Genomic DNA, 24,949 nt, shown 5'->3' with positions numbered 1-24,949 from the left:
TAAAATAACTTTTTCACATTTCATTCATTGTAGCTATATACATAATGAGTACCAGCACACGTACACAGGAACATCATTTCAAAAATCATTAATCAAACGTCAACATCGTGTTTTGCAATAGCAATGAAGGGAAAAGTTGTACGAATCCCATCTTACAAATCAAACTTGTTTATATGTATATATAATTATATATATATATATATATATATATATATATATATATATATATATATATATATATATATATATATATATATTTGTGTGTGATAGATTTTTAACAGAATAGGCAAACAAAGCTTTACTTTAAATATTTTTTTCGATGTTCAGTATTATGGATTTATATACTCACTTTAATTATCATGGTGTAACTTCTTTGGATTTTTTTTTTAATTTGGTCTATACTGTGGGATGGACCTGAGTGAGTAATATTTAGCGAGCATTTATCCTACATTAACAATGATGATTTTTCCCCAGATATGTTTTCCATCCCATTTCCTCTCGAGGAAAAAACAAGGAAGCTGAGTGAAGTTATATTTGTTCTCTTTCTATACACATGACGATTTTTCAACTAATCTGGAAAGCTTAGCACCAATTTTATAACTTTTCCTCAAGTCTTTAAATATTTCACAGTTGCTTAAATTTGCAAACGAGCGAAATTATTTACAAACATTATCTCAGACCAGATCAGGATTCGAACTTCCATGCACTGTAACACCGTATACAGTGCTTATATCTCACACAGCCAGATAACGGGTTAAGTACGGGCGCCTAGCTGACACAAGGTGATGGTTTCTCGGAGCACTAGGCTTATTTCGTCTCATCCTGCCACATGCACTGGCTCGTGAGAGAATTTTAGACTGCTTAACAGTTCACGACCCCTCAGGGAAGGTTCCTTGATGATGGTGAGGGGCTCTTGATTTAGGGGAATTGTATCTATGCTCCGGTTCCCCGAATTAAGCCTGAATGGTTTCCACAGCCCCCCAGGCGCTGTATAATCCTACGGGTTTAGCGCTCCCCCTTGATTATAATAATAATAATAACAGTTCATGAATGAGCGAAATTATTTACAACATTATCTCCAACCTCGGTCGTTCGATAATTGTTGAGCATTCTAAAAATCCTTTGTGGACAAATGCAGGATGAGATGAAATAGCTTAAACACAAGCCTGGTGCTCCGGGGTATGGGGAAACAACGCCTTGTATTAACGGGAAGTCCATACTTATTTGAGGTCTGGCTGTGTGGTTTAAGTAGTGTTCTTTGATATGGATTGTACGGGTTAATCCTGCTCTAACCCATGTGTGTGTGTAATATATATATATATATATATATATATATATATATATATATATATATATATATATATATATATATATATAATGTGTGTGTGTCGTGCCGAATATGTAAAACTGGTCAATTAGAAAGGACTTAATTTTAAATGAGTTCTTGCTAAAATTTTCTCTTATACGTTTAAAGATATATTTTTTTCATTAATGTTAATGTAAAAATTTTTAATTTTGCTCCAAAAGAATCTTTGAAAACTTACCTAACCTTATTATAAGAAGAACAATTTATTTTAGCCTAACCCAACGAAATATATTTTAGATTTGTTTACAATAATTTAATACTAATCAAACACAGCGAAATATATTTTTTTCGCTAGATTCAGAATGATTTTGGCGAAATTATTGCATACACAAATTTTCACTTATCCTATATGGCAAGATGAGCGATGCTATTTAAGCCAAGATAGCAAGTTCTGCCTATTCGGCACGACATATATATATATATAATTTTCGTTTCAATAACTAAGTTAGATGTTCCAGTACAATAATTTGCTGAAATGACTCAAAGAAAATATATTTTCTGTATTTTTTTTTCAATGAAACATGTAAGGAGCTCTGTTTTCTATAATATACATTTGATACAAACTACAAAGGTTTTCTAGCTGAGAAGTAGAATTAATATGACATGGAAGACTGATATAAGGAGGGAAGATAAAGTGGGATTCCTGCACTTCAAGAATTCATTGAAACAATACCCTCACGACCACCAGCCAATTGGCTTAGGGTCACAATTTAGCTTTGATTTTATTTGGTTACAAACTTAAAAGGCTCAGGCTTCGAGCAATGTAAATACTGCATCTGATGGACAGGACCCACCAGTCAGTCTTAAGCGTAACAGAATTTACAAATTCGCAGAGGATTCTTACAGATAAACAATTGCACATCTACTAGCTGAAAGGAATTTTCACAGTATTAGAAACAATATTTTAATATTACCCCAAAAACAAAAGTCAGGTTGTACAAGAAACATACAAGTGAGATGTCTTGAGCTCTCAACTTGTAAGTTATGGACAAACATTTTTTTTCCTATGACATACATTTCAATAGCTATATTTTTTATAATAAAATTATAAACTAAATTATAGTTTCAGATATTAACGACCACTTTGTATACAATAACTACGACATTTTTAATTTCAGCGTTCTCGATAATATCTCACTTTATCATCATCAAACTTCAAGAAAAAACACTTTTTCGCAAAAGATTATGATATTAACAGTCTAAAAAATAAACTAAAAAGTTAGATCACAGCCCTTGTCGAGGAGGAAACTGCGCTTACGGTATACACAACTGCTGCTGCAGCGCCACGTTAACACTCGGCCAAACTGGCAATTTCAACAGTAAAATAATTGATCTACACGCTGCCTCTTACCTACAGTATTTTTTTAATATAAATAGAGCAAATGTAATAATAGACTAAGAAAATAATATCCTTAATCCTACTTTAATATTGCCATATCACAAAATATACTCTATGCAGTACGGCTATTCACCAACATTCAGCCTTCTCACTAATTCTCTAGGGCACACACAATGCTCATCAGCTTCATGCATAACTTCTTGTAGGTCTATTCTATGTACAAACTAAATATGAAAATATGCCTCACTGAGATATACATGAAACACTCATTATATATGCCTGAAGTGTTAAATAATCTCTGTCGTGATAGCTACTATGAGATGCAGATATTTCTTCATTTGATGCCCACGCTAAATGCTTATGAAATTAAAAATGAATGCACCGCAACTTTAAAAAAAAATTGTTTACACATCTGGACAATTGTGAATACAATGGGTACTTTTAACGTGACTCCTCACGTGTAACCATGGGCAATATTCCTCCACACACACACACACAAGTACACACGTATAAACTGGGAGTAAGTGTGATATAAAGAAAATATAACCCATCCATATAAATGAATTGCTGATACATTTATGGTGTTTTGCCTGTCATTGTGTTCCCCATAACCAACAACTTCCTCCAGTCTTCCATTACCATAAATGTTATTCCTTTCTGCTTTCGGTAATCAACAGTGATACCAATCTCAACAATGTTATAATTAACACTAACTGCCAATAACTAACAATTAGTATAAAACCTTTTCCGTGCGAGATTTTTATTAACTTTAAGACGTTACAATACCAAGTGAAGATGTCAACATCTGAACATCGCCAAAATATATATATATATATATATATATATATATATATATATATATATATATATATATATATATATATATATATATATATATATATATATATATCATTAAATGATTACTGATAATGCAAAAAAAAAAAAGTTAATTTTGTTTACATATTTTTAAGATAAACAGTGTTGCAGGCTGTCGCTATAACAGTTCAGATGTTGACTTTCACTTCGACTCGTGGTCCTTTATTTCTGGTGCACCAAAATGCATAATTTCCCACTTTTGTTCAACTTTACTTAAAGTAAATAGACTTGTAAATTTTGTATAATCTTAACATTTCAACACAACTTTAAATTACAAAACTTACATATACTATATAAATATTACCTGGATAAAAAGGAATGATGGTGGAATGTTTTATGAGAAGTAATATAATACAAGGCATGTGGGGAGTAGATTGGTGATTTCTTTATCAGGAAGCAGCAAAGTGTTATAGAAGGAATTCACCATCTAAGTATGGTGAAGAAATGCCATTAAACAATAATGTTTATGAAAAAACGGAAAAAAAAAATTTTTTTTACATACAAATAATTTTTTAAGGCATTCTTCACCAAAGTTCAAATGATGAGTTCACCCTAAAGCCCACAACGCCTAATATCCCTAAAACCACTTCAAATATTATAGGGCAGATGCCACCAGACAGTGAAGATTACCATATGAAAGAACCTGAACAGTGTTCCTGTCTTGCAAGCGGGTCCAAAACTGAATTTACTAGGATGCACATGTGGTGCATTACTAGAGTCCTGTACTGTGAAACACAAAAAAATGTTTTATGTATATTTTTTTTTTCAAAAAAACTATCAGTGAACTCATGATCATGGTTAACATATATAAATAAACCATGCGAAAAGGATTGTTCATGGGCCTGCATATGTACACCCCCCCCTTCCTCCTTCAGCATGAAGCTGTGTGAGCGTATAAAAGAGATTTCTGGTAATAATTTTAAAGTCTTGGTATTAGTTAAAAATACGACAAAATTTACATGGGTAATAAACATTTGTGCAAATATATAACCAGTGAGTGTGTAACATACATCTTATTGCATGAACACAGTGCCACTGCATGAGCAAAGTCAATACATGTGAGCATTGCCAATGCATGAGCATAGTATTAATGCATTAGCAGAGTGCCAATGCAAGTCTTGGCAAAACAGTTGTAATATTCACACACATTCGACTAGTAATTTTCTGTCACTTATCTGCCTTAAATAACCTGCAGACTTTACTTCAGTTTTTTTGTTAAAATAATTAATTCTTTTAAATAGTTTCTTCTTTCTTGCTACAATACTTAGCCCTTTTCAGCGACTTTTTTTTTTTTTTTAAGGTTAAAAAGTAATGTATTTCCAATAAATCCAGTAATATATCTCCACTATGAGCAATGTTGCAAGTTCGGTTTAATTATAACATCTCTGATTAGAGACTCCATCAATAATTGTCTTAATCAAATGTACAAATTCTTGGTTGTTCAGTCTAAACAATGAATTGTTTTGCTTTAAGTACCGCATTTGCTTCACAGTGTATATGTTAAAAAGTGAATTTCACACACTATTTAAAAAAAGTTTGGGAAGCTGAGAATATAATTTTATATTTTGGGTTTATGCTTTGTCAAACCAAATTTATCATTCCTCTTGAGCAATAAGTTTTTCGTGTTGACATCACTGATGAGTTGAAATTAGCATGGAGGGAAAAAAATGATTCCTGGTGACTCTTACAATGCACAACCAATATTATCTAATAAGTATAAACTTCAATTTTAAAATTTTGTGTAATTATGAAATTAGAGGAAATATACATCATGTGCTGGCGCAACAGAATGTAATGAACACTGGTCAGTGAGAGAAGAAATCCCCGACGTGAGAAAAATGAGGAAGAATGGTGGTCTGAATATCGGCCTCTCTGCTGATGGTCTCTTTATCAGATATCTGCTGCTGTGACTTTCGACCTCAGCTAAAGGTCGAAATACACGGACTATCATCCTTCCTGGTTTGTCTCGTGTGGGTTTTCTTCTCTTTGACCACTGTTAAGTACATTTTATTACACCAACATTACACACACACACATTATATATATATATATATATATATATATATATATATATATATATATATATATATATATATATATATATAAATTTTATGCATTTATCAAACTTCTCAGAGTGAACACAAACAAATATTAATCATAAAATATCTGAGAAACTTTCATAAAATTTTCAATAACGCCGCATGTCCCTGTTAATAATGAACAATAATTTAATATAAACTTTGAGAAAATTCCATTTACTGCTCTCATTTTGAGAACAACGAATATCCCACGCCACGAAAACCCTCCTACGTGATGGGTGTTAAGTAAACATATCAAGACCATGAAAGCAGCCACACAGGGTAGAGGAATCGAATTTTGAGATTTAATACAAAGGTCTGATAATTTTTTTTAAATGACATTTATAACGTTCATTACTCGGTATCATTTTCCTCAATGTAAAGTACCAGAAATGCAGATAACACTGTAATCTTGCAACACAACAGAAAACTGTGAAGATATGGAGATTTTATTTGTTTATATCATCGAGTTCATAGTGTGTGACGTGTGTCATGTGAAGAACCTGTGATCTTAGCCATAAACCAATAACTGCTTTGCCAAAAGTGTAAATTTATAGTTGAAATAACTGCAAAGGCTAAATATCACTTTAGTATTTTTCACTGAAATTCAATAACGCCAATTAAATTTATGGCGGCTTTGGAATGGGTAAAATTAAGCTACAACTGAATGGTAATTATAGCAGAGTTCAATCTGGTCACTAAGTTTTTACTGTCCAGTTCCCAATGTGTTTGTTATGCCACTTCACACGAACATATCTATCCATACACTTAATTTAGGCAAAATTATATATATATATATAATACACGAAACAAGAACTTGATGTACAGTTTAATATATAAATATTTCAATCTAGTTTCTTTATTTTTTTTTAAATATTCCTAGTCAAATGTTTAAGCAAAAATTAGCTGTAATGAATCGAGTAAATAAAAACAAAATATTGGTCGATCGCGTGAGGGTGAAGGAACACCTGGTTCTTTCGATTTCTTCATGATGTTGAAGGTGCTCTTGATTCAAGGAACCGGAGCTGCCCTCCCTCTTCCCTTGGATCAAACCTAACTGCTTCCCATTCACCCCATGCGCTGTATGAACCCTAAAATTAAATGCTTCTCTTATGAGTATAATCAATTTCTTATCCTCCACTGAAGAGTTTTCAATTCTCCTCAGTGCTGCCGGGTCTGACCACAACATTCCATTCCCTTGATTTTAGCACCACACGTATTTTAGCAACCAGTCCGGGCTCAGGCCAAGCCTCAAGAGCAGCAGAACTCCCGAAACCAGTCACAGGTACTGTACTAATATAGTAACACCCATTAAATTTATTGGCGGTTTCTGACATTTCCAAAATGGCGTGCCTCAAACACATTTTTAAAGTTTCAAAACTATTTTGAGTGATGATCAACAGAAGTGTAACAAATACTGTGCAAATCCAATTGCAGAACCCGTCACCCAAGCTCACACAATGTACCATAGTGAAGTATTGGACAATTTCTGTTTCTCCTTCACAGACACTCAACATAAATATACTAACAGACAGCTGTGCCCTCACAGCTTAATGTCCATTATTCACACATTAATTTCATATATAAATATTACAGTAATTTTCAACTTGGGAATATCACTTATTTATAAATGGCTCACGAACGAGACCAGAGTTTGACGGGTAGTGGTCCTTGATCCCGTACACGTCTGCGAGTCTTTTTATCTCGTGTTTCCCAAACAAGGAGCATCTCGCTCCTTTAATGAAAATCATTAACAATAACATGTAAAGGATCTTGAGCCTTTTCTACACACTCCCGTATAACCTGGAGAATAATATTGAGCCTTCGATCCAAGGCAGTAAGGTGGGGCTCCCACAGGACAGGGTTGACTGGGTCGACGCTTAGAGACGACCTCATTGCTTCACTCAGACGATGAGGACCAGTGTGGTACCTAAGAAATACAAAACCATGATTGTAGTTAAAATATCAACAGGATAAGACTGACAAGTACAGATATGCATATGATGGTTTTGGTGAAGTGGATATTGGGTAATATTTTTTTTAGCACACCGGAAGACAGTACACAAATTCACCGTCACTCATTCAATCGCTATTATGCCAGAAGCGTGAGGACATCATTGTTCAGATGGCCCTCCATACTAGGACATCCTCACCTCTCCTTCAGACTGCAGGCACTGTGCTTCTCACCTCCAAGAATACAAATCCGGCTAACTGGTTTCCCTGAATCCCTTCATAAATGTTACTTTGCTTGCACTCCAACACGTCAAGTTACAAAAAAACTATTTACCTCCACTCCAATTTAAAGCACTTGCAAAAAGTCTGCTGGATACTCAAGCTAGCACTCAATGCTGCTGTATGACCCTTGGAGGTTTAGCGCTTCTTTTTTATTATAATAACAGCACTCGTTGCCTCCCTCCAACCCATCTTGGGAAGACCCCCACCTCTCCTTCATTCCAAATGAAATTTATATATTCTCCTATTCATCCTATTTTGCTCCATCCTAATTCTCTGCATCGTCTTCACACAACACGTCTCCACTGCCACCAACCTCCTTGATAAAAATGTATAAAAAATCCATGGTTCACACCCAGGCAAGTGTTGATATCACTACACCTTTGTTCATTTTCCATTTTTTTTCTCCATCGACAGTTTGTTTTCTCCATAGATGCCTAAATACTGAACCTTTTATTCTTATCTCTAATACATCCATCCACTGACAGGTCCACTTATAAATATCTGATCACATTTACGTCTTCCATACTCCTCTCAAATCTAATATCCAATCTTGCATTGTCTAGATTTTTTTTTTTTTGGTTACCCTTATCACCTTGCTATTTCCTATTTTCACTTTTAATTGCGTTCTTCTACATTCCCTCCCAAGAGAACAGTGTCATCGGCAAACAGCAACTATGACAACTCCCACTTTAAATCTAATTAGTTACCTTTAATCCAACACCTCTCCCCACAACCTTAGCATTCGCTTTTTACAACCCCATCTAAAATGTATATTAAAGAGCCATAGTGGCATCACATATCCCTGTCTAAAGCCTAGTTTACTGGAGAATAATCCTCCTCTCCCCCACACACCCTAATTATCTGGAGAAAAACTAAACTGCTATTGAAAACTTGTTCCATACATTTGCAACACGTACCACATTGTTCTCTTATCCACCCTATCACATGCCTTTTCTAAATTCATAAATGCGACAAAAAGTTGTTTTCCTTTAAGTATTGTTCATTTGCACGTTTCACTGTAAACATTTGACCTACACATCCACTACCTTTCCTTGTTCCTCTGTAATTATATTTTCTGTCTGATTTTTATTACCATATAATTTTTGCACACTCTTTTTTCCTTTATATCACTCCTTAGATACTTTTACTTCTTTCATCCATATACTGAAAAAAATCATCTACCCTTACTCTAAATCTTCACCTGCGTTTAACACTTCCCTCTTACTCCCAGTATCACACACTTTACACTCGCATCTGGTTCTTCCTTACTCCTACGTGATGTTAAAGCTCCCTGCACAACATATGAAACCACTGCCTCACTTTCTCCAACAACGTTTAACATCTCAAAATATTCTCTCCATCTTCCCATCAAATATCTTATTTTTAATGCTAAATCCATTTCTTTCCTAGGCTTTCTCAACTTATTAATCTCAACCTATTTAATCTCACATTAGTCCCAGCAAAATCTGTTGAAAAACCTAACCTACTCTCTCACAAGCTCTCTTTCTGCATTCCCTCACACTTCTAAACTCACTCTCCATACACTGTCCTCTGTGTATCACGTCTACATTGCAAAACGTTTTATCAGCTTACTTCATTTTCCACTATTTCCACTACTCGCTCCTGCTACACACACTAATATTGAATTCTTAAATGTACCTCATACCTCTTCGACCCCTTTCCCTAGTTATTATCTCGATTCTCCTTAGTCCCCCTTTTTCCCAACAGCTGCTTATGTTTCAGCCTATCTCCTTGAATTTATTCACTTTCATCCACTCTTACCCACTGATGATCTCCTTGTGCCCCATCCACCTTTGATTCTCACTGTAGGTACCACTCAGATATTGTATATTCAGACGCTAGACACAAGGGAACAAAGTAAAAAATAATTTTACTTGAGATCATTAAAGTTGAGAGAAGTGAACCTCGGATCATGTGCTCAAGCCGAGTGCTTTCAAATTAAATGTTTTGAATTTTCTCATTTAATGTTCTCAATTATAAGAAAGTAAAACAATTTAGCTTCACCTATAAAACTACTGGTACACAAACTTATCATCTTGATGTAAATAAACTCTACATAGCACAGTGAATACAAAGCCAATTCTACGCTTTCGAAGCAAAATTATAGCTACCGATTTAACACGGTACAATAAATGCTGCATCATGCACGAAATTTGAACACAGTTGCTGGTGAGTTAAGATGATGATGCATGTAAACAGTACTAGGACGTATGGAGACGTTTTTTCAGTTAGATACACAGACGATGTTAAGAGTATGGGCTGTGTGGCTACGCACATCCGCCCTGCAGACGCACCTTAATAAAGAGGCGAGAGTAGAGTGTCGGATCAAACAGCACTGGTAGACGGGCGCCAAGATAGACACCTCGTCGTGGAAGGGTTTACCAAACCCTCGACCATGGTCCAGATGCAGTGGGGCAGAGTTGTTCCCAAACATCTACAAATGAAAAGAAATCGACGAAATCATGAATTTTTTACGTCTGTCGTAAAGCTTCAAGAGAGTATGAAGACAAGTTACAGAACAAGTGTCTACTGGGAGCTTCGTTTTGTGTTGAATTTTATCAGGCTCTACCAAGAGCAAAATTTCTCCTCATATAAGCTTGTTCTGCAAATTGTCTTCATAGTTGTCAGCAATACTCTAATATTGATAAGACAATATACGGTTGACTGCACTTTCATCCACTAAGGACTTTATAAAGTGATTGTCTCTGGTGGACAAAACGTTCTCGCAGTAAAACGCCATAAACCGCACCTTGTCTTATTAACATACCTCTCAGTATATTCTATCCTTGATATAAACACCATTTCATTCGCCTAATGAGATCGACGCAGCAAATCATGTAAAACTGCTGCATCGCTGGATATCATTAACATTGTTAGCTAAGACACATATGCAACAGTTAGGTATCTCTATTTCGAAACGTTTCGCCTATACAGTAGGCTGTTGCATATGTGCCTTACCTAACAACCTGTCGGTATTTTATACCATTTTAATATTCATCATTAATATTAATCCCAACGCAAGTTTACTCCAGTGTTTGGGCTTGTTAATAATAATTTTAACAATGTTAAAAGCTAAAAAATCAACATAAATGTACCCTTCAAGAGTTAGGTTAATGCCAGTGAGGAAGGCGAGGAATGGACCTATTCTTCCCTTCCCGGGGGTGGGCCTGACTGCCTATCATTCCGGCGCCGTGGACCCCGTAACAGTGAGTTTTTACCTTAAACGTTTCGTAATGATGTCGGTCCATGTTTCCCATGAGGAAGTCGAGAACCGACATATCCATGATGTCCAAAAGTCGCCTCCCTTCATTATACGGGTGGACCTCCTTCACGAGATCACAGTAATCGTCGTCTGAAAGGAGCAAGAAAGCTTCATAGAAGAAAATGTCTGAAACAAAGCTCACATTAAGTTGTATCAGCAGTCCTCTCTAAGATGGTCGTCGCCAGTAACAGTGTGTGTTCCCCGCACTGGGTAACTTGCTGCTCAACTCGCCACTGGGAGAATTTTTTCGCTACATGAGTCGCTAAGGTTTAGCATTTTGTGTCTAGCTTATACCCCAAGTTACTATATTATTAAACTAATCTGCATATTGTACAAAGCTAAGTTTAATGTCTGCTGATCTAACATTTCCTTCGTTAGATAAGATTACATAAAGTCTCTACATTAGTAAATATAAAACTGACCTAAGACTATTGTGAACATATCTGTGACTGATAATCGTAATGGCACAAACAATTTCTATCTGCAGTTGTGCCTCTGCTAATTAGGCTAATCCGCAGGATGCAATTAATATTGCAATGTTCAAGCCCTAATTCCCTTCATGGAGAATGGCGCCTTGATCCCGGTAGAGGACTCTCTAGCCGAGCAGTTTGAGTTACCCTCCTCCTACGATACAACAGGACTGACTTTCAATTTCCAGATGTAATGTGAACCCCTAGAGACTGAGCGCTTCTCTTTCAATATAATAATTCACCTACGAGCATTTCTGGATATATCCTGTAAGGTATTCTGAACAAGGATAGGAAAAGTTGAAGAGGAGTAGTATACTTACCAACTTCCCACTGCGCCTTGCGTCGCTTGTGATAGCTTCTGCGCCACGGGTGACGCCACACCTTGCGGGGAGCCGCCTCTTTTCCCGGCAGGAAGATGGCGAAGGATCCCTCTAGCATGTCGGGATTGCCGCAGATGGCGTGGGCGGTGTCGCAGTAGTAGCTGCAAGGGCAGCCACGCTACAGTACACTACACTAACACTACTTACTCTGAATACATACTAATGTTAGTCTGCAAAAAGTGAGTATTTATTCTAATACACCGCACATTACACTCTTTTTACCAAGATTATTCATTATTATTATTATTATATGCCAGAGGCAGCGATAACTAAAAAAAATACTATAAAGAACACTGCTAGATATCTGTGGCCACAAGGGTATATATACCGACAAGGATACATCTTTCATTATGCATAATGTATGTTGGAAGTCTAATTTAATATCTGTTTTAGGAATTAAAGTATTCCTGGCTGTTGTCTAGGTTACATGCAGCCTTAATGATCCTCGTGTAGTTGCTAAACTTTGAACCCAGTAAACTAACCAACTTGTGGCCACATTCTGAAACACTGACGAGCGGAGGCAAAACAAATGATTTGTTGAGCTCCTCAAATACTTTATATCTTGATTTCTTGCTTGTCCAGACTCGAGGCTACTTATCGGCGTTCCCCGTGGCCCATTGACTGACTGACAGACTGACGGAGCTGAGAGTGACAAGGAGAACATCTGCGTACTTTACTTGGAAGAAGTTAGCCAATTACGTCTGTGCAAGTTGTTGAATGCAAGCGAGAGGCAACCGGTGCAAGACTTACCTGGACATGACTTGGTAAAGAGTGCTCAGCTCGCCTACACGCCGAGAACTAGAGGCTGTCAAACAGTAGTCAATTCATCTACAACTGCCGTGGAAGAAGAGGCTGTCAGATGGTTGGTTACTCACCTACACTTGCCATGGAAGCAGAGGTTGTTATCGGGAGAGATGAAAAAGGTTTTGAGCAGGTCGCCCTGTGCCAGCGCGTACAGTTCCTGGGTTATGTTGACGTTGCGACCCACGATAGGCACCGCTCGCCGGAATCCCAACATCCTGGCAAGCAAGATCACACTTCTCGTACTCCATCTTCAAACATCATTAACTTTACCGAACAAACATCCTGGATACAGACATTCTTCGGCCACTAGGTGAAATCTAGCCAAGGCTAATGATAGTTATAGAAAGATGATTGGTTTCCCAAGAGCTGTAATATTTATTAAATAAAATTGAACAAGGCGTGAACTAAGTTATAGGTAATTTGCCCTGAAAGTATTGTATTTCAGAAAACCAGATAGTAAACAGATCTTTCTCCAGACTGAATAATGAACTTCCTCTAAGTCGGGCTGTCATGCTCCGAGACGCCTTCCAGATTTTAATTTAGCTTTTCCCCTCTCTAATGTGTTGTGATTTCACCCAGTTTCTCATTTCTTTTCCCTAGATACTGCGCCGCTGTTGTATTCAGATTTATTAAAAAAATTACTAGCTTCCTTATTTCAACTTCCTGGTAATAAGCCTCGTTATTATACTTCACTCTGCCTGCACCTCCCTCGGCCTGCACTCCCGCACTATCTCCCTATATCTCTGCCTGCACATCATCTCTCAAGGTGGGTTTCTTGATGCCGGTGAGGGGAAGGGAGACTCTTGTTCCAACGAATTGGACCTATGCTTCCCCCCTTCCTTTGATCGAACCTGAATACGTCCCATTCCCCCCATCAGGCTCTGTGTGACCCCTACGGGCATAGCGCTCCACCCTTGAATATAATTAAAAAAATATAACTCGTTAACTTGTCCTCTTCTTAACCTGGGTACCAACCTGTCCAGGTGGAAGGCGGCGATCTCCGCGTTGTGTCGCTCGAAGTCAGTGAAGTAGAAATGGTTCTTGAGAGTCTGCTGCTCGCGGGGGAACCTGAAGGAGGAGCAACAGGGGAGAAGAGAATTGGTCAATAGGACGCCTCGGATTTGGAGTGGGAGGAATGAAGAGCATTTTTGGGAGGGAACTTGAGAGGGCAACGGGACACCTTCGGGGAAAGGAGGAAAAAGAGAGGGTAGTGGGGCACTATGGAGGAGGGTTTGAAGGAGGGGGGGGGAAACGGTGGTCAGTAGAGCATACAAGCGGAACACTACAGTAGATAATATGAGAAGCTGAAGGAAGTGAACGTGGCAACCTTGGCAGAGAGAAGGACAAGGGAAGACATGCTTAGGATATGCTAAATTTTATAAGGAATTGACAGAGCAAATAGGGACAAATCGTTTGAATTAAGAGGATTAGGATCAAGGGGACGACAGGTGAAAGGTGAAAGATAAAGACACAGATGAGCAACAGGGATTTAATGAAGTATTTCTTTAATCTCTGGATGGGAGAAAAGTGGAATAAACTGGATGAGGCAGTGGCGTAGGCAAACTCAATAATACACAGCTTTGAGAGCAGAGACATGGCCCAAAACGCCAGAAATCAGTGATGTCGATCAAAATACAGTGGACCCCCGCTTAACGATCACCTCCAAATGCGACCAATTATGTAAGTGTATTTATGTAAGTGCGTTTGTACGTGTATGTTTGGGGGTCTGAAATGGACTAATCTACTTCACAATATTCCTTATGGGAAAAAATTCGGTCAGTACTGGCACCTGAACATACTACTGGAATGAAAAAAGTTCGTTAACCGGGGGTCCACTGTACTCTATGAAGAGAGACCAGGAGCGAAGTCTTGACCCATGCAAAAAGATTATGTCCAACTGCAGAAGCCTTGGGTAAACAGAAGCACCGAGATAATTTAGCAAACTTTTGCAATCACAAACACAAAATATTTTGAATTTTTCCCAGTGTTGATCCCTGACCTTAATACTTTTATTTAGATCCTTTACTGACAAGATCCCCGAAACAACCTTGAACTTTAGATCTCAGTAATGATGGAAGTTTATTGTTGCCTGACTACTTCATTAAACTTAAATGTGATTTATTAAGCGGCTGTACAGAAAACTGGAGGACGACGACCTTGATTATATGTTTTTTGTAGGAAATGTACCTAGTACTAAGTTCCTTCACTACAAATGTACCTAGTACTGAGATCCTTCACTACAAATGTACCTAGTACTGAGTTCCTTCACTACAAATGTACCTAGTACTGAGTTCCTTCACTACAAATGTACCTAGTACTGAGTTCTTTCACTACAAATGTACCTAGTACTGAGTTCCTTCACTACAAATGTACCTAGTACTGAGTTCCTTCACTACAAATGTACCTAGTACTGAGTTCCTTCACTACAAATGTACCAAGTACCGAGTTCCTTCACTACAAATGTACCTAGTACTGAGTTCCTTCACTACAAATGTACCAAGTACCGAGTTCCTTCACTACAAATGTACCTAGTACTGAGTTCCTTCACTACAAATGTACCTAGTACTGAGTTCCTTCACTACAAATGTACCAAGTACTGAGTTCCTTCACTACAAATGTACCAAATACTGAGTTCCTTCACTACAAATGTACCAAGTACTGAGTTCCTTCACTACAAATGTACCAAGTACTGAGTTCCTTCACTACAAATGTACCAAGTACTGAGTTCCTTCACTACAAATGTACCAAGTACTGAGTTCCTTCACTACAAATACAGTGCACAGAGTATTTTCACTCCAAATCGCCGATTTAAAATTCTAAGAGTCAAAAGTTCTGGAGGATGAAAGTTATATATGATTTGGAAGACAAAACTGGTTTCCGCAGAGTTAAAGTTTTTCTTACATATTATTCACCAGAGGATAAAATTAAACTGTCACGATGAATTAAATTAATGTACCAAATATCGTATGAATGGGCTTCGAGTTTTTTTGGACAGTTTAAAAAGGAAACACTAGATGAGTGTTATGAAAATGTTAAATTTGTATAGGAGGCCACTCAGTGAGCAGCGTGGCGCTGCTCTGGAGGCCACTCAGTAAGAAGCGTGACGCTGCTCTGGAGGCCACTCAGTGAGCAGCGTGACGCTGCTCTGGAGGACACTCAGTGAGCAGCGTGACGCTGCTCTGGAGGCCACTCAGTAAGCAGCGTGACGCTGCTCTGGAGGCCACTCAGTGAGCAGCGCGACGCTGCTCTGGAGGACAGTGAGCAGCGTGACGCTGCTCTGGAGGCCACTCAGTGAGCAGCGTGACGCTGCTCTGGAGGCCACTCAGTAAGCAGCGTGACGCTGCTCTGGAGGCCACTCAGTAAGCAGCGTGACGCTGCTCTGGAGGCCACTCAGTGAGCAGCGCGACGCTGCTCTGGAGGCCAGTCAGTGAGCAGCGCGACGCTGCTCTGGAGGCCACTCAGTGAGCAGCGCGACGCTGCTCTGGAGGCCACTCAGTAAGCAGCGCAACGCTGCTCTGGAGGCCACTCAGTGAGCAGCATGACGCTGCTCTGGAGGCCACTCAGTGAGCAGCGCGACGCTGCTCTGGAGGCCACTCAGTAAGCAGCGTGACGCTGCTCTGGAGGCCACTCAGTAAGCTTGAGTTAAGCTTAAAATATGAATTTTAAAGCTTGAGCTAAACTTAAAAACACAAGTACAAAATTTTCCGCGATAATGAGCGAGCTTCAAGACAAGTATGACGACCGTGATAAATTATCTGCAACTCCATGATTACCACTTCAATATGTGACAAGATATTGATGAAACTGTCAGCATACCGGGGGGGGGGGATTTCGTCCCCAGTTCATCAATTTGTGATGCCACTGAGGACGGTGATCAAGCGACAAAATTTGATGAAAGTGTAAGACTGGTGGTTATGCCCTTGTGATTGGAGTGTGGTATGGTGATGATGGAGGCTATGTTCTTCGTAGTCGAGAAAGGTGGAGATAGCTGGTTTCAAATTCCTACAGGATGGAACGATAGACATAAATGCAGTATAATGCAAGCCCTTTAATGACTACGTTTCGCCCACACAGTGGATAAAAAAAAAGGCCATACAAAAAAAAAAAAGTGTCGGTACTATGCCCAGGGAATTTGCAAATATGGACCAATTGGTTTTATCAGATCTGTTTGTGACTTGATAAAGCCCACGGGGCAAAATGCAGTCAATAAAAGATCGCATTATACTGCATTTGTGTCCATTCTTTTTCCGGTCTAGCAAGGTATTGGCAGCAGTTCTGTGATGGCAGTGTGGTAATGGAAGCAACGCTACAAAGGCACTCAAACTAGAGTTCACCAGTAAGTGAAGACAGCTTGTTCTCCACTCCCAAGTTGCTTCCCACGACTACGAGCCACCAAAGGCACAGAGTGCGTGTGCGAACCGGCAGGCAGGAAAGCAGCCGTAGCCCCACTCACCCCACACACTTATTCAGTCACACTCACCTCATGGGCTTGAAGAGTGCATGTCCACCGTCGATGAACTCAATGATGAGTTTAAGCTGTGTCCCGCCTTCCTTCTGAGCTGTGAACACAATACACTCCTTTAAATCACACTTAGTACAACAACATTTAAACATTAAGGGTAATCAAGAAAAAAAACTTTAATTGTCCATAATCTTAAAAAAAAAACTGTATTATTTACTAGACACACGGTTTATATTGCTTTGATAACGGAAAAGTTTAAAGGATATATATATATATATATATATATATATATATATATATATATATATATATATATATATATATATATATATATATATATATATATATATATATTCAGACAATTTATGGTGATTAAGGATAATTTTTGTCTGGATATAGAAATTTAATGTCTACATTATTTAAGAAGTCAAATACAATGTGAACTTACTGTAAGAATTAAGTACGAACCCTTATAGATCAAAGCCACAACCAGTGTCTGCACATTTTAGGTTTAGGAAACTCCAACGACACTTATGTATGAATAAGACCCCATGTGCAACACCTGAGTATCTTTGAGAGAAGTTTCGTCCACTGGGGAATTCATCTAATACAAATACACGAGATTTTTTTTTTAGGGGAGCCAGTCAGGTGAAAGTAGTCGAGTGATGCAGCAGTAGAAGGGGTCACCTACACACGAGTGGGCGGGGCCCACTCCATGCTAGATCTACTTTAAAAGGTGGATCCTCTCAATGGTTATTTATTACACAAGCCCAGCCTCTTTCACCCCAATACGAGGAAGGTGTCCCCCGTATTTCATAAGCGCAGCCCCCTTTCCCTCTACCTCAATCCTCCGAGAAAGCTATCCCAGTTTTCCATAACCCAAGGCCCTCTCTATCAATACACTCAAAATGAATAATGCAAGACTATCATAAACTCTAATGTACGAAAATATAAAAAAATATATATGCAGGTATGTGGCGCATATGTATGCTTATGAAACATGCAAGTACATGTACATGCTTTTGCTTATATGTGCACGTATATACATCTTTAAATTACTCACACATATCCAAATAGGACACACACACATGGGTACCCGATAAGCTACCTCTTCATGGATACCTTTAAAAAAGTACCCCTTCGGGAATACCTATTTACTAAATAGTCTCGTTACTGTTGCAAGCGCACTACTCGAGATATATTCACACGAGCACAAATGCCTCGTTAAAAATATACAAATGAACATACATGCTGGCAAGAACGTAGCCACGGGCGGCCCTGCGGACTACGCTATATATATTACGTTTTATATATTAAGTAAAATTACTTTATTTAGTATATAAAGAACTAGAATTTGTTTTTCAGTTATGTGTCACAACTTTAAAGGAGCTAATAGATATTACAGAGGTATCTTATTGTAGCAGTAATGCCTGAGTTCGTATTAAACACAAGTCGGCTAAGTTTGCCACGACTCGTGGATATTAATCTTGGGATGGACCGAGGCAGCGTTGAACGACTCGGATGTGGGTATTAGCCGTGGTGGAATGGAATAACCATGTAGGTCAGGCAATATGCTAAGAGTACAGGGACGACGAATAACAGCCCAGACAACTACTAAAACCCTGAACTGATCGGAGAACCGACCAAGTTGGTCCGTAACTAAAACATGCAAGTTGTTTAGTAGTTTAACTTATGCTCGTATTTTCTCCTGCCTCTCACAGAATTTGGCAGTCCGGCCAAGCTCGAGTTTAGGTTACACCGGAAGATAAACATTCTTTCTCTAATACGCTGATATATATTCATTTAATGTCACCTGAGATCCAGTGTTGTTTCTCTCTATGAGTGTCGGAACGGTACTGTTTAGTACGTGGGGAGAATACCTCACGCAATTAACCCTCAACACCGTATTTCAGAACATTTGGACAGATCATTCCACACTGGCCTTCCTATATCTACCCCATCTAATTCTGCAGTCAGGGTTCACTGCGACTTGAACAACAATCCTCTTACATCTGAGGATTTCACACGTATGACAACACCGAAGAGATTGGATTGGATCTTGCCATCTCTGACCGTCAGTACACTGTTACCATGAAGCCTCAACTGAAAAACTCTATTACATCTAGTCAATTGTACGCATAATTATGCATTTCATTCGTGAGTATTTAAAAAAATATATGTCAGTGTAAATGTTTTGACAGATACTGTAAATTTATTAAGCTTATTTCTGTACCTTGGATATATTTTGAATCTGATGACTAAGCATAGCATTTTTGCTCTGCTTGGTAATTGTTGTTATTGTTTTAGTACTGATGATGTAGTGTGATACTCCGAGTTGGTATTTCTATTGTTTATTCGAAAGTTTTTACATGCCCGCGCGCGCACACACAATATTATTAATATATATTATTAAAATATATATTATATATATATATATATATATATATATATATATATATATATATATATATATATGGAGGTACCACCTCTAGAACTGTTATAGGGACCCTCATCCTCAGAGAAAAGAATAAACTTGCTTCAGGGGAAACTCAAGATTCTCCCTGAAGCTGTTTGAGAATTTTCTCCTACCACCCCCTTTATTATATATATATATATATATATATATATATATATATATATATATATATATATATATATATATATATATATATATATATATATATATATTTTATTTAAAGACAAAATATATTGACAGAACATTCACAAAACTATGATACAAAGCAAAACAACATAGGTAACTCAGAGCTACATCTCGAATACTTCGTCCAGCTCCCCGGCGGTGGGCCACGTGCCCAGAATGCTGCAGGCATTTCCTCTCTGGATCGCAACACTGAGTCTCTGGAAGAGGAAGCTGGTCGCCCTGTGGTCCTTTGTTTCTATGATGAGCTTTTCACCCAGCTCTATTAGGAACTTTAGAGCACACTTGCCCCATGCTCCAAGGGTCTCTGACCCTATTGGGATGAAGTTATAGCAAGGGGGAAGGTCTTCATATTTGCGGATCTTCTGAGTCTCCCTGTGGCTGGCAGCTCCACCCCCTTCCACTACGGAGTATGGCAAGTAGGTGTCTGCCAATGTGGCGGCACATGTGTAGTTCCAGGCAATCTGCTTTCCATCCTTCCAAGGTAGCATAGTGGCTCCATCAGGACGCTTTAGACTTCCGTCAGACCTCTGCACTTGGGGTTCCCGTTGAGCTGGGCAACGGGCTGTGGCGAGGCTTCTCTTTATATCATTGACCTCCTCATGCCTGGCATACTTCCCTTCTGCTGTGTGACACACGAGACCATGAAGTCCGAATTGATCAGCTGTCGCCCTGCCACAAATACACCTATGTTCGGTGAGGGTGGGGGCGGCTAGGCGAAGAGCTACACCAATCCGAATGGCCTGTGGGTCTAGTCGAGTACCCAAGGGGGAATTGGGAACAGTAAACAGGAAATCTCCTGAGTGTGGTGCCTTCACTGCCAGGAGACGAGCTTTGCCCTTTCCTGAGGCGTTGGAGAGCATTGTGTTGGCGATTTTTTCCATGATCGGTTTGTCCCAGTGGGACTGTTTGTGTTCTTTGGGAGGAGCTGGTCTACTGGAGGAATCTGTAAGGGTGTCCCACCGAATCGCTGCTTCAGTAAACCTGGGGTCTTGAGCTCCTACCATGTCTCTCAAGCGTTCGGGAACAATCTTCTTGACTAATGCACTGGAAGCCAAACATGAAGACAGAAAAGCAGGTAAAGCAACATGCGTTGCTTTGCGCACCCCTATACCTCCCAGTCGCACTGGGAGGGTTGCCTGATCCCATTGCTGATCCTCTAGTGACAGGTTCAGTGCCTTCTTAAGGGTTGACCTCAGGTGTGCGTCATATTCGTCGAGTGTTGGGTTGTCAAAAGAGGGTGCACACCTGAGGAAGTGAGTGAGTCTTGGAATAGTAAGGCACCTTGTGAGGAGATACAGAGCATCATGGGCATCAAGATTGCTTATTCTCTCCTCCATTCTCATCAGGTCATTCAATTTGTCCTTGAGGACTGTGTCGATGGCCTGGTGACCCAGCGGTGCTCCCAAGAGGGTACTGTTGGACGGAGTGGTAGTAGAGACTTCTGGGAGGATTCTTCGCACAGCATTGATTATTTCCTGGTTTGCTGTGATGATTTCACACTTGGAGGGATTGAGGATGAGTCCCAAGTCTTCTCCCTGTGTTTTCACCAGTTGTAGGTCCCCTACCAGGGACTCTTCAGTACCTGCCAGAGTGCCATCATCCAGGTACCAGATATTGAGCTCGCTGCTTAGGCTGGAAGTTAGTTCTCTTACTGCCAAGCAGAAGAGAAGTGGAGCTAGTGGGTCACCCTGCTGAACACCTTCTGATGAGAGAATTTCATATTCTCCAAACAAAAGAATTGAGGGTTTGCTGAAGCCGGCTGAAATGAAGGGAAAAATACTGGGGAAGCGATCCCGAACAGCTGGCAAGACAGCATCTCTCTTTACCATATTAAAGGCATTTCTAAAGTCAATGGTAGGTCCCTGATGTAGGCCCTTGCCGCATGAGCTGCAGCTTCACTGCCTTGAGGGACCCTAAAGCCCAGTTGGTGTGGCTGGAGTAAACTGGCAGCTTCTAGGCGAATGTTTCTTACTGCTGCTTTGGCAACGAGACGGCGAAGAGTGTTTCCAACCGCAATGGGTCTGATTCTCCCATCCTTCTTCTTCAAGGCACACAGTGAGGCTCCAAAAAAGAAGGGTTTAATTTCTTCTGATATATATATATATATATATATATATATATATATATATATATATATATATATATATATATATATATATATATAATTCTGTAATAAAAAATTTCAATACGTTTTGGGGTAAATTACATCATTGTCCTTAATTAAAAAGTATTATTAATTTGTGCAATTTGTCAGCTGTATCTGAATACTCATTAAGTTTGTTTTTAATGGGTAATCAGTTAACATTAATTTCATCTCTAACGTGAATGTTATTTTGCGGAAATAACATTATCAGTTGTCTTTACACTATGGTTTAAATGTAGCAAAAAAAAAATCCAACCTACACTCATGACTCAGCTACAACACTAATACACACGTTACACTCATTCATGGTTGTGCTGTGACAACATACATTCATTCACGGTTGTGTTGTTAGTAACACACAGCCGACACTTACGTTTGTGTTGTAACCTAACAAGTGACATTCCTACTTGTGTTGTGACACAATAGTTCACCTGAACTCAGTCATAATTTCTTCTATTATATAAATTCTGCAGAACGATCAAACACACTGATATAAGTGCTTCTACCGTGGGTTTTTTTCTAAGCCCATTAACTCATGGTGATGGTTTTGGAATTACAGAACCGCTCAGTGTTTGTAGTTTTGTAATTAAAGGGCAATAACGCAAGGTGTTTAGCTGTTGCTTCCCCAGTTACAGGACCCATAATGCACGGTTCAAGGTGGTGGTTTTATAATTCTTGGACCCTACGGTCTGCTGACTCAGGATACTACTGGATCACGTACAGTTCCAGCAGATTAATATAGTGGTGTATCAGGGACTCGGGTACCACTGTAGCAGAAACTGTATTGGTATGGTGACTCAGGGACTACAAGTCCATTAGAGTAGCAGGATGATAAGCAAGACACACGTGCAACAGTTAGGTATCTTTATTCCGAAACATTTCGCCTACACGGTAGGATTCTTCAGTCAAGTACAAAGAAAGCAGCAGAAGCAAAAGAGAAGAAGAGACGATGTAATCAGTAGAGATGTAATCAGTAAGAGATGTAATCAGTCCATCACCCTTCAAGGGTGATGGACTGATTACATCTCTACAGCTTCTGCTGACTCCTCTGTACTCGACTGAAGAAGCCTATCGTATAGGCGAACGACTCGGAATATATACCTAACTGTTGCACATGTGTCTTACTTATCATCCTGCTACTCTAATGGACTTGTAGTCCCTGAGTCACCATACCAATGCTCTTTCTTCTACATTGGTCTCTAATACATAAATTTGTCGGTATTGTATATCATTATCATATTCACAGTAGCAGGAACACTACAGTAGAGGCAGTAACATTACTTACTAATGTGTGTGATGGGCATGGTGGCCACCTGTTGCAGGAGTCTGTTGACAGTGGGGTCCTCAGACCCATACAGCTCATCTCTGGAGATGCCCAGGTGGAAGGTATCCCACAGCGTCGCGTTCTCCCTGTGGGCAAACATACTTGCTTAGTCTAACATATTAAATAGCATATTCTTGGAGAAAAGCTAGCAATCTTGGGGGAGGAATGGGGGCCGGGAGGAATGGGGACTGGGGTTTAAACAGGTTTGATCAGAAGAAGGGGAGAGTAGCTCCAGTTTCTTTGGTCAAGTCATCGTCCTCCAAGGAGAGCGAGTCTGGATATTCAGGACACGGACAGCTATCTTGCTCATTCTACAAGTAAGACACCAGTGTTCGACTCTGCTAAGGTAGAGGGTTAATACATTTTTTGCATAATTTACACCCAAGATATTCTGGAAGGACTGATTCCAAACCTGCACACTGAAATCACTCTGCATGACAAGAGACTTGCCACTATAAAGTAGGGGCGTGACTAGTAGAATATGAGAAAACTCGAGTGTTAGAGGTCCTAGACTTTTCAACGCCCTCCCTGTGCATAAGGAAAATTTCCAACAAATTTCTGGCTGCCTTTAAGAGGGAACTGGGCAAACTCCTGAAATCAGTGCCTGACCAGCCGGGCTAAAGTTTGTACGTTGGACTGCTCGCGGCCAGCAGTAACAGCCTGGTTGATCAGGCAACCACGCTGTTACTCGAGTCCTCTTGCGATGTATTTGCAAAAGCTTCTTCAGGAGCAATGCAATAAAGGGAACGGAATGTAAAAAAAAAATCAGTGGAGTCCAAACATAAGCTTTCAGGAACGCAGTCCAGCAAGGAAAAGCTACCGTCTAGTGTGATACAATTGCAGAGCAAAAAGCCTCTAGCAATATCATTACCTCCCTTCCCCTCGCGGTTATTGTGCATTATTGATCACTCGTTTGTGATTGTTGTAAGTAAGGAGACTCTGACACATTACTATTTGCAAGGTGAAATGTCCATCCTACCTCAGATTATTCCCAAGCCCAGTTCTAGGGTGTGCTACCATCACCTGGGAACCATGCCACAACAGCTGATTAACAACTAGGTATTTATTTTCGGTTAGGTAAACAGGGACGGCAGATGTAAGGAGACTTGCTCATACTTCTTGCTCAGCACGAAGGAAATCGAACACGGGCACTTTCGATAGTGAGCCGAACGTATACATTCTGTTCCAGGTACAGGTTAGTTCTTAAATACTGGTGGTTGACGCTACCACTTTTCGCCTCTCGCAGGCAGACTATACTGCATCCCAAATGCTGAAATTTCTCCTTGTCCCTGGGTTGTACAAGGAACTAGTGGTGGCACCTCTGGCCTGGGAGCCCAGCCTCGTTCAGCCCACAGCCTCAACACACAATTCTTGGGACCTGCTATATAAATCTAATATAAATTTCCCCCATAAATTTTTCGGACACACTTAACTGTGTCGGAGAATTAATGTGCTCCTCGGAAGGCGAGACTTTTGTGGCTGGCGTCACCGTGAATAATGGTGCACCTGAGAGCTTCATACACGGAG

The 24,949-nt window shown here is 39.4% G+C and overlaps 1 protein-coding gene across 1 annotated transcript in view; it reads right to left on the bottom strand.

The window, feature by feature from the left end:
• Positions 1-479: 479 nt before the first annotated feature.
• LOC128687384 (extracellular serine/threonine protein CG31145) overlaps positions 480-24,949 on the bottom strand; it is a 339,879-nt gene continuing 315,409 nt past the window's right edge. Inside the window, exons 3-10 of the mRNA XM_053774842.2 lie at positions 23,384-23,508; positions 17,312-17,390; positions 13,807-13,899; positions 12,903-13,046; positions 11,968-12,128; positions 11,134-11,267; positions 10,210-10,349; positions 480-7,589 (exon numbers count right to left, since the gene is read on the bottom strand). Coding sequence (XP_053630817.1) covers positions 7,397-7,589; positions 10,210-10,349; positions 11,134-11,267; positions 11,968-12,128; positions 12,903-13,046; positions 13,807-13,899; positions 17,312-17,390; positions 23,384-23,508 — 1,069 coding nt within the window. The 3' untranslated portion in view covers positions 480-7,396. The remainder of the gene's footprint in view (positions 7,590-10,209; positions 10,350-11,133; positions 11,268-11,967; positions 12,129-12,902; positions 13,047-13,806; positions 13,900-17,311; positions 17,391-23,383; positions 23,509-24,949) is intronic.

Source organism: Cherax quadricarinatus, chromosome 40, assembly GCF_038502225.1.
Source record: "Cherax quadricarinatus isolate ZL_2023a chromosome 40, ASM3850222v1, whole genome shotgun sequence".
Lineage (NCBI taxonomy): Eukaryota > Metazoa > Arthropoda > Malacostraca > Decapoda > Parastacidae > Cherax > Cherax quadricarinatus.
Note: the sequence above shows the minus strand (reverse complement) of the source record. Positions and strands in the feature narration are given on the sequence as shown.